This window comes from Microtus ochrogaster, chromosome 24 (assembly GCF_000317375.1).
Source record: "Microtus ochrogaster isolate Prairie Vole_2 chromosome 24, MicOch1.0, whole genome shotgun sequence".
NCBI lineage: Eukaryota > Metazoa > Chordata > Mammalia > Rodentia > Cricetidae > Microtus > Microtus ochrogaster.
The window spans coordinates 4846247-4857619 of NC_022024.1; the positions used below are offsets into that span (position 1 = coordinate 4846247).

General features: G+C 43.8%; 1 protein-coding gene across 2 annotated transcripts in view; it reads right to left on the reverse strand.

Moving 5' to 3' along the window:
- Positions 1–2493, reverse strand: part of Usp15 (ubiquitin specific peptidase 15) — a 98504-nt gene extending 96011 nt beyond the window's left edge. For both annotated transcript variants that reach the window (XM_005357942.2, XM_005357941.3), the window contains exon 1: positions 2351–2493. In XM_005357942.2, the coding sequence (XP_005357999.1) occupies positions 2351–2439 (89 nt within the window). In that variant the 5' untranslated portion in view covers positions 2440–2493. The remainder of the gene's footprint in view (positions 1–2350) is intronic.
- Positions 2494–11373: the final 8880 nt, after the last annotated feature.

The following is an 11373-nucleotide window of genomic DNA, read 5'->3' on the forward strand; positions in this document are numbered from 1 at the left end:
ATAAATAAATAAATCCTTAATAAATAAATAAATAAATAAATAAATAAATAAATAAATAAATAAATTACTCTCCCTAAGATTCTGAACCACACGTTTGTTCCATTTTCTTGGGGAGGGGGAGCGGTTCACCTCCGGATTTACACATGAACTGATTTGATGAACCATCAGAATGGTTTCTGCAAATTCCTAATATGTTGTACCTGCCTTTTCTCCCTTCATTTACAACAATAGTTCTCAAACTGTGGGTCATGACCCCCAGGGTAGACTGACCCTTTTAAAGAGGTCAGTCATCTAAGACCATAGGAAAACATATTTACATTATAATTCATAACAGAAGTAAAATTAGTTATGAAGTAGCAGCAAAAATAATTGCATGGCTGGGTGTCACCACAACATGAGGAACTATATTCAGGGTCAAGGCATTAAGAAGTTTGAGAACTACTGATTTACACAAAAGAGAAAATTAACAGGAAGGTAAAACTTCCACATTCAGCTGCTGTCCAAAAACTAGCCTTCAGTTTCCTTTTCAAAATGAAAGCAAAGCACTATAATAGCTCAATATGAACTTAACTTCTTTGTTTTAAAAAACCTTCAGTAAAAATACTTGCTTAAAAGGTACCCAATTTTATAAAATTAATATACACAGTACACTTATTTCTTAAACCATACTGCAACATCAACACCAATTATATGGGGTATTACTCAGCACACAAAAACACTAAAGAGAAAAATACCCACACTTTAAACATAGTTTTATTTTATGGATAGTCACATATGTATTTGTATGGAGCAATAAATGAGTAAATCTGTTTTCTAGAAAATGTTCTTCAATATACACGAGAACAAGCTTGAATTTATCTTTAAGACTCCACAGGCCAAGTAAAACACTGATGTTTCTGGGAATACCCAATTTCTACTCAATAATAAACATGATAGAAACACTAGAATATAAGCAATAATGGTTTAACCCACTGAAAGATCATACCGTTTGCTGTAATGCAACAAGTGTTTTAAATCATTAAGGGTCTTAATTATTAGAAACTCTATGCAGCTTTACAAACTTCGATCAATATGTAAATTCGGGTCACCTACTAGTCTACTTGGAAATGCTTCCATTCCCACAGCACTTGTTAGGAATGAATGGCAGAAACGAAAAGATTACTAAACTGTAGGCTTTCGTACCAGATATTTCAGAATATTTAACTCAAGCAATAGAGAACGAATACAATAAAATTGTTCCTGCCCATTTAACAGATGGGTACAGAGGGGCAATGGCTTAAACGAATTTGACTCAAAGTTACACTGCGAAGTAAAAGGTGGAACTGTGAAGTCAGTCAGGTCTAAGACTCCTTCCACTAAGCCACACTGGAGTGCCCGAACACACACTTGGGGAAGCTATAAACCACTGGGATGGCGACAGAAGGAAGGGAAAGTAACTTTTCAAAAATAACAAACAGGCACACTACTGCCCTTCCCCCTAAAACAGTACTTTCCCTTCATATGACATATCCAAGTATTTAAATAATTCTGTAAGCCAAGTGCTTTGGCTGACAAGTATTAACACTTCCACACGCTTCCTCTACTGTGTAAGCACAGGACGTCTTTCGGTATTTTACAAGTTTGAATATAGCAAGCTTCTTGAGCTTCAAGCGGACTTATCTACTTTTTGCAGGCCTGCGCTATCCCTCAACCCCGGGCGAAGGGCTGCACTTCTCAACCGAACCGCGGCCGGAGCTTCTAGCAAGCCAGGGGCAAAGCAGAGGACCACGTGGTGTCTCTCAGAAACCCAAGGTCCCTACATCGCTCCTTTTGACAAGGAAGTGGAAATCAGGGGTTTCCTTTCCCAGTGGCCCCCTGACACGGACCACCTGTGTGGTACCCGCCGCAAACATCCTGAAAGCCGGAGTCCCGGAAGACAAGGATCAGAATAATGGGGAACTTGGGGTGCCGACGATGCCGGCAAAGGGACGACCGGAGAAGCACGGCCGGAGAGGTGGAGCGGCGGGACTGGGATCTGTCAAAAAAACAGTGGCGGACTCACGCTGGACCGACTGCACCCATCTCTGGGAAGGAAGGCCCGAGGTGGGAGCGGCTCTGCCGGAGGGAGGAGGACCGGGAGGCGCACGAGCCTCAGTCGCCGCTTCCGCACAGCTCCGGGCGCGCACCGCCCACCGCGAGCCCCGGCCCTCCGCGCCGCTCCAACCTTTGCCCCCAAAAATCTGCTGCCCGGGCGGCCGCCGCCGGACCTGTCCGCACCTGTCACCCAGTCGGGAGACACCAGCCCCGCGGCTCCCGCCCAGCTCTCCGCCCGCCTCGGGCCACCGCGGCCACCGCGACCCCGTTCCCTTACCAGGTGTCCCCTTTCCGGAGCGAGGTTTTGAGCAGCGTCGCGATGTCAGATCGCTGGGTGTCTAGGTCCGCCGCTCCGCCTTCCGCCATCTTCTTCCACTAGCGGTAGCGGAGGCGGCAGCGACGGCGGCGGCACGCCCCGGAGCATTGTGGGAATGGCGTCCGCGGCCCCGCCCCGCCGGCAGGTCCGTACCAAATGGGACGCGAGGGCGGGGGGCGGGGGGCGTGGCCCGGCGCCCAGGCGCGGGGAGCGCGGGCTGGGCGCGCCTGCGCGCTGCTGTCCGCTTCGGTTTCCCTGGCGCGCCCCGCATCTTCTGGTGTGGCCGCAGCGGCTATCGCCGCCGCCCCGGAGCTCTGCATTTGCACGGTTCTCGCCGGGCACGGCGCTTTCTCTCCCCGGCCGGGCCATGGCCAGGCCCTCGTAGTCCGGCTGGCCACTCTCGGGAGGCAGCCGCCTCCAGACCCATTTTTGCGGGTTCACTGCCGCCGGAGGGCGGGGCCGGCTGAGACCGGGCAGAGAGCGCGCAGTTCCGTGACTTGGGGCTTTTCCTTGCCAGCCGCAGAGCCCAAGCACACTGAATATTGGCACAAAGAACGTTCTGAAACCAAGGTTTGGACGCAGTGCTCTTCCTAGGTTCCTCCCAGTTCTCCCTTTCTTGCAGCCCGTGGGGATCTTGCATACCTTTTAATACCTTCCATAGGCTCTTTGTGACTCCTCCTGTGTGTGGCGCGCGCAAACACACACATCCACACCCCGTAGCTGCAGTGCAAAACATGTCCCACTTTCTAGGTGAACAGGCAGTGGAAGATGTATTAAATAAGGCCAGGTATTGAAGGGGATTTTTTTTTTTAAAGTGGGAAAAGCCTCATCAGTTAAATTCGCATTTCCTTCGTATAATTTTCATGGTGTATATTCCCGAAGTTAAGACTAGATAATATAAGCTGCATTTGAAGCCAAAAATTACAAATGAGGCAATTGAGTTTCTTAAAAATCACATGCCAAGGTCACATGACAACTGGGAATGCAAGGTTATTGCCCAGGTTCCAAATACCTCTATGAAAGACTGAATTAAGATATAAACTCCGTAAAGGCTTAAATATTTTTTAATAATTTTTTTGTGTGTATGTATGTGGGTTTTAAATTCTGTATTTGAGTGTATTACCATTCTCCAAATATAAAGACACAAACGTTTCAAAATTAATTGTGACAAAACTTCTGTTTCCAAGAATGAAGCTAGCCACCCCAGTATAGCGAGCGGTATGTGAGAAGTTAAAAGATAGGCAATGGTCCCTCCATTTTTAATGTCTCCTAGTTAGTTGGTGGGAATGCTGTAAAGATGGGCGTGGCTGCGTTAGCAGAAAGTTTTGAATCCTTCCAGGGAAAGTAGGGCTGTGCTGTTGACAGAAACTAAAGTCACTTGGGAGGAGGGAAACCTTAAGGAATTGCCTCCATCACAACAGCGTATGGGCGAGTCAATGGGGCATTTTTATATTTTGGGGGAGGGTTTGATTTTGTTTGTTGGTTCGGTTTTGGTTTTTAGAGAGGGTTCTCTGTGTAGCTCTGACTGTCCTGGAACTCACGCAGTAGACCAGGCTGGCCTTGAACTCACAGAGATCCAATCTGCTCGCCTCCGCGCCCCTTAATGCAGGGACATTTTCTTGTTTAATGATGGAAGTGAGAAGCTCCCTGTGGGCAGGTGGGACTGAGTTGTATAATAAAACAAGCTGAACAAAGCCATCAAAGCAAGCCAGTAAGCAGCATTAATCCGTGGTTTCTGCTCAGTTTCTGTCTTCTAGGTTCTGGCCTTGGGTTCAGTTTGACCTCCTCCAGTGTGAGCCACCCAAACTTTTCCTTCCCAAGTTGCTTCTGGTCACAAGATTTCATCCCAGCAAGAGAAAGCAAACTAAGCCAAGTGTATATTGATGTCCTGCTTTGTGGGTGTCAATATTATGAGTGCTTGCTTCTGCATGGTTCTTTTTTGCATTACTTCAACCTCATTGAGAGTCTAAAAGTAATTTCCATTTACTGCCATTTCTTATGTTATTTGACCACTCCTGATAAAACTAAATTTTTCTAACTATGGACATTCTCAAGGACACCCCCAACCACCACCTCCACTCTACAAAATAGAACAAAGTACATTTCCAAAGAGAGGCAAAGTGATATGAAAAGAATATACTGTATCCACAAACACACGACTTCACTTTGCAAATTTAAGTTGTATAATACCTATCTTAAAGGATATTTAAAATTTGTATTACATTTATTTTCTGTATATGAGTTGAGTGTGTCCATGCAGCAGCCTGCCATGGAGATCACAGGTCAACTTGCAGGAATCAGTTCTCTCCACTATGTGGTTCCAGAGTTTAGCTCGATTTCTAATAGCTCTTAATAATAAAAACCCAGAGTTAAATATTAAGGAGTGAAAGCCAAAAGATCAGAGAAGCAAAGAAGTCAGCCACTAGTTTTTACCTCTACAAAATCCTCAGGCTGAATGGGGTATCCTATCTCTACAAATTCTCAGGCTGAATCCCATGAGGGCCTGTCTCCTCCCACATTATATTCCTCACTGTGCCCTGTCTCCATCTCCCTGGGGCTGGGGATAAAGGCATGGGACTCCTGAGTACTGGGATAAAGGTATGAGGCACCACCACCTGGCTCTGTTTCTCTTTGAGACTGGGTCAATCTAATGTAGCCCAAAGTGGCCTTGAACTCCCAGAGGTCTGCCTCCTTCTCCCTAGTACTTACTGGATTAAAGGTGTGTGCCACCACTGCCTGTCCTCTATGGCTAACTAGTGGCTAGATCCACACTCTGCTCATCAGGCAATCTGTATTTGTTAAAGCACAAACAAAATGTCACCACACCAGGGGATCAAACTCGGGTAATCATGATTATAGCTGCTAAGCCAAATTGCCAGCCTAGAGTTTCTAAAACAAAGGGGATATCATGTATTTCAGGTTAGCCGTGTACCGGAGGATGACTGAACTGCTTCAGTCCTCCAGCTTCCATCTCCCCAGTGCTGGGATGTTTGTCTGTGCTGAGGTTCAAGCCCAGGACTTCATGCTTGCTATATAAGCACTCTACCAGCTGAGTTCTACCTCTGGCCCCTGTTAAGGATTTTTTTTTTAAATGAAGGTTAAATGAAACAATGTGTGTTTGTTGCTTGGAAGTTAATAGCAAATTAATAAATGTTAGTGGAAAGAATTGTACTGATGGCAGGATAAACTGTATAGCTTGTGTATCATATCTCAATAAAGTGTTCGGGACTTTAAGGACAGAGCTGTGTGTCTGCTATTTTATAAGCATAGTAGAAACAATACGTAATGCATTATTTACACCCTTTCTTCTAGTTTCCCTTCAAACAGAACTGTTGAGGCCTATAGTCATGCAGAAAAAAAAAACAAAAACAAAAATCAAACAAAATCTCCAACAACCTTCACCTACACTGTGTTCAAGGGAGTGGGCCCTTGATAAAGATGCACCCATTCACACTATACACCAGGCTTAGGAGATCATTTCAGAGACCTAACAAGTTGGCCCCAGTCAATAAAGCAGTTATAATGTTTATTTAATAAACACGTGAAATATCATCATTGCTCTCTGCCTTATTCCTCTGAGATGGGGTGTCTCTTTGAATCTAGGGTTTGCCTTATTTCAACTGGATTAACAGCCAGCAAGTGCCAGAGATCAGTTTCTAGGAATTAAAATGGCTTCTATTAACATCCCTCCTGTATAGTAGATAAAGGAACAACTGCATTGTGTTAAGTCACAGAAATTTTTACTATAAATGAGGGATTGCCACTGTTTATATAAAATTATTGTCTTCACTGTTGCTTCTTTGAGTTGACTTCCTCCAATTGTAATCTTTGGTTGGTGATTGATATTTTTTATTTCTTTAGTGTGCATTGCTAGTGTGTGTGTGTGTGTGTGTGTGTGTGTGTGTGTGTGTGTGCAAACAGACGTCAGAAGAGGGTGTCAGTGTCTTCTATCACTCCCCACCCATTTGTTTGAGGCAGGGTCTCTCCCTGAATTTGAAACTCGAATGTACTTGGGTAGACTGGAGTCACAGTAATCCTCCTGTCTTGCTACTCTTGGAGCAGGTATGCTGGCATTACAGGTGTGTGCCTGTTGATTGCACTCCGGCCCTCATCATTGAACAGCAAGAACGCCATCTTGTTCCTTTCTTAGACTTGTTGTACTGTTCTTGATCATTAAGAAACCTACAGGTACGAGTAGGGAAAGGGCACTTTAGAAATAAGACTTAGTATAAGTGAAGCGGATCATACGTAAAATGTGCCGGTTTTGAAATTGGAGCTATTCTAGGGAGGACTTTTTGACCTATTAAATCTAATCAGAGAGTGCTTCGTTACTCCCATAATTAGCATGCTACTGTTGCACCAATGGGTATATCTTGTCAGATAAGTAACTATTGTGGCTCCTGGGGTCTTTAGCTGGATAGGAACAGTGATGACTGCCCCTATGCTTGTATTGCATTCCCCATCACTGTGATAGCTAGCCTGCAGGCACTGAGAAACTCCCAGCCCTGATGGTATCACTTCTCAGTATCCTGCAACCCAAGTATGTGTTGTTTTGAAGCAATAGAACCTTGCAAACCAAGGGCCCTAGCATTAGCCTATAATGGTGGCCTCTAGGGTTACCTGACCAAGACTTATCCTATACATGGTCCTGGAATTATTTCTTAATCATTGGCTTCTAGTAGAAGTGTTATCCACTCATTTGGGTTTTTGTACCCCTGTGAAATTGTCAGAGTTTAAAAAGGAAAAAAAAAATCCAAACCTATGGTGTCTGGTGAGTTATTTTCAGTCTGGGGTGAACAGAGAGAGAATATAAATGCTGTGTTTATTAATAAGATTGAATGGAAGCAGGAGCCAGCTCTAAGATTACTTGTGGCAACTTTATGGTTCTGTAGCATTGGCGGGATGAACCTCAGGGAGAATCCGCCTAATGTCCCAGGTGTCCCTTCTCTGCTCCTCTATGACTTGTCCTCTCTTGTTACCCCACCACCCACCCATTCTTATTCATCTTTCAGGTTCTTTGTCCTGTTATGTAATATTGTTATTTCCCCTCTCCCCATCAGCTCCCTGAACAGCTCGAAGGCAGCGAGAAGGCGGAGGAGTAGCACAAACACCAAAATAGCACGTAGTAAAACGCTGAATCTCTTAACGGTGTTTTGAAACTTGGAGCGCGGAGAAAAGTTTTAAGCTCTGCCATGCAGCTTTTAAAGCTTAAGAAACACACCAGCGCCCCAGACAAATGTTAGCTTCTGATAAAAAGAATGAAAACGTAGTGAAATGAATACAGTACGTCTTCCAGGAAGCCAGACTACTTGGATTTTGAGTCTGGCTTGGTGCCACTAACTAACCAAATACTTTTGCCAAGTTGTTTAATCTCCGTGAGCATTCGCCTTCTCGTAGTATCATAAGGTGATTAAACAGTATTGGCTAAAACACAAGTGTTTGCAGGGCTCCGATATGCCTAAAGTAAAAGGGCGAAGCAAATCTGCATTGGGATAATATGGAATTTGGGGGGCTCCACTGAGCTCTGTACACACCAGCTAAAGGCATTAAAATGAAAGGAACCAGAGCAAATGAAATTTTATCTCCTGCTTTCTAGGATCAGAAGAGTTTAACTTGGACATGAGCATGAGGGCTGTGGATTAATGTAGGCTGCTATTTGTACCCTCCTCCTCATAAGCACACACAGACAGGATGCTTTGAAAGGTTGTACTGTACCAGAAGTACGAAATAGACTCCCCTGTACATCTCACTATATGATGAGAAAATTAGGCTGATTCCAATCAACAAGTTAGACATAGTCTAACAAAATCAATCACAAAAGACCTTTGATAGAGAACAAGTATAGTCTCTGGGTTCGTGATCTTTTTTAAGTGAAGTATTTGTGTATGGCAGGAAACTTTTCCAAAAGAGAAATAACTTACACTACCCAACCAAGATAAATAACAAATAAAACATATATAAAACAGGGTTTGGAAAGAAAGTGCAGTGGTTAAGAGCCTTTGCTGCACTTACAGAGGACCCAAGTCCAGTTTGGCACTCATATGGAAATGTTTAAGTAGCAGCCTCTGGGTCCTTTCTCCTTTCCTGAGCCTCCCAGCTGTCTGGGCGCAGAGAGCTAAGTGATTTAGAAGATGCTGGTCTTGAACAAAACAATGATCTTGCCATCGTGTATTTCATCATTTGTACTTTTTCTCGTGTCACTCAAAGGTCTGAAACCATTTTTGTGCTGGTGAAACTGCGAAACCTGTACAACCAAAGTGAAGTGGAGAAAGTCGTGACACCCGGGTTCTGTTTAGAGAGATTAACATTGGCTCTTCCCAGGAGAGAAGTGAATTATTCAGCTTTTCTCTTTGGACTGTGCTCCTCTTCATTTGGCCGGAGAAGCAAAAAAAGATCTAAACTGCTTACAAAGAGCTTTAGAAGACTCTAACAGTAATTATTAAAGACTATCTGTGCTCCAGTCCTGGTGGAACAGTGACAAGGCACTCTTCAGAATGCTGCCTTCCTGTCGTGGCTTTGCAGCAAGACACTACTGACTATGTAGTAGGCTTGGGGAAAGTCAGAAAACACTGATGGAGAAAGGCAAGCTTGATGATATCATAAAAATATTCCCTATCACTTTGTTTTGGTAGCCAGTATGCTGCTGTTTAGGCCCTTTTGGATTATGTTAATTATGTTTTATAATTTTGTAATGGTCCAAGACTGCTACATAAGTACTGGACAGGATTTCTACAACAGAAGGGATTCATGAGAAGGGCAAGACATCATTGTATGCTTCTAGCTAATCCAACTTCCTTAATCATGCAAGAGGGGAACACGTGTAAGTACGAGTTCTGTAATACTGGAAGATTTAGTTTAACTGCTTTTAAAATAAAGATAATTTCATGTTTCTTCAAACAGTGAATTCAATAAATGTGAAGCTATTTGAAGTGTCAATATACACTGTCCTGGACTGCTACTAAATGTGAATGTTAAATTCATATTCATTAAGATGACAAAACTGTTACGTAACAGCAAACAGTTTAGTTAAAATTGGGTTACCGATCAAAGATACCCAGCTACTGAAAGGGTTAAGAAGGATAGTAAGTCTGACTTTACTCATAGTGTTTTCCATGAAGACTTCTTTTTGTTTGGCTTTGTTTTTGTTTTTTGGAGAAAGGTTCTTGCTATAAAGTTAGCGTGGCTGGAATGCATCAGATAGCCAAGACTAACCAGGCCCAATGATCCCTGTGCCTCCACTTCTTGAGTGCTGGGATTGTAAACCTGTGTTACAACACCAGCTCTGAACGAAGAATGCTTAGGGATGAAACAGTGTACTTGGAAGCTGTACTAGAATAAATGATAAAGCATGCTTTATACGTTTATGAATAATCTTGAAGCCGTAAGAATGACAGCTGAAAGTTATGATTTGGAGTTGTTTTGCCTATGAATCTATGACGGGGAGGACAGAACACTGACTCTCCATGTTCTAATCTCAGAAGCAGTGACTATTCTGTCTTCACGGCTAAAGGGACTTTGTAGGTGTGGTTAGGGTTAAAGACCTTGAATTGCAGTTATCCTGCATTATCTAACCATCTAACTGAGTCCAGGCTAATCACAGGGTGAGAGGACCATGGGGGAAATTGCCTAGAAGAAGGGATAAAGAGCTATGGGTGAGTTATGTGGGTGCCTTTGAGAAGAGGGAAAGGGCAATGAAATATGAATTCCCTTCTAAAGCCACCAGCGAGGGACGCAGCTTCACCGTGATTTTACCCTCATAGGAGTCATGTCAGAAGCCTAACCCATGTGACAAACACTTTGCTGGCTCTAGTCACAGGTGCCTGGTAATTTATCATGGCAGCAGTAGAAAACTAAGACAAACAGTAGGACAGACTATGTAACGGGTCAAAGCAAAGTCTATTCAGGCTGGAGATTAGTCATTGTATCCCCTTCCATGGTACAGAACAGACACCGATATCTTATCATTATCTGTGATGGTAATAATAAGAAATTTGATTGATATTGGAAAAATACAAAAGGTTTATCTCTTTAGCATTGAGCTCTGGAAACGACAATGTGAAAAGTTAGAGGTACATGGAAGTCTTTGGTGATTGAAATTATTTTAATTTTCAGAGGCAATATTGTAGTAATAAGAGCGGTGGGTCTGCGTCCCCAGGACCCCAGCCGCCTGCTAGCTTATGCCCAAAATAACAACACACAAAATGTATTCATTTAAACACTGCTTGGCCCATTTCTATCTAGCCTCTTCTCGGCTAACTCTCGCACCTGGACTAGCCCATTTCTAGTGTAGCCCACGAGGTGGCTTACCACGGAGATTCTAGCCTACGTCCATCCTGGGTTGGAGCTTCATCGCATGTGCCTCAGAGAGCAGAGCTCTCGTGTCCGCCCTGGAGATGGTAGCATGGCGTCTCTGCTCCAGAGCGCAGAGCTGTCGAGTCTGAGCTCACTTCCTCTTCCTCCCAGCATTCTGTTCTGTTTACTCCTCCCACCTATGTTTTAACCTATGAGGGCCAGCCAAACAGTTTCTTTATTTTTTTAACCAATGACCTTCCTCCATCACAATATCATCCAATTCCTAACATCAAATTTTACTAAATGCCCATTCACAGCGACACCTAGAGTTTATAAGTCATGTATTTCAGCCATGCCCACAGAAGCTGAGGAGAAGTGACAGTTGGTAACGGTTTCAGCAGAAACCGATCCACCATGCAGAAGAAAGTCTAAGGACCTGCGGTAGAATCTCTGAAGCAGCTGAAGGGAGTTAGGATAGTTACCCAGTGAATCTCATTATATCAGGGTTCACCCGGTCAAAAGAATCAATAGGTTATAGACATGGCCTATCTGGATATAGAGAAAGATGTTTATTATGAAGGACTGGGGACTAAGATACCCATTTCTATTGTCTCTAAACTGGAAAATGTGGTATAGTTCTATTCAGACTTGCAGCCCTGAAGGCTTAAAGACTTGGAGACAACAGAAGATGG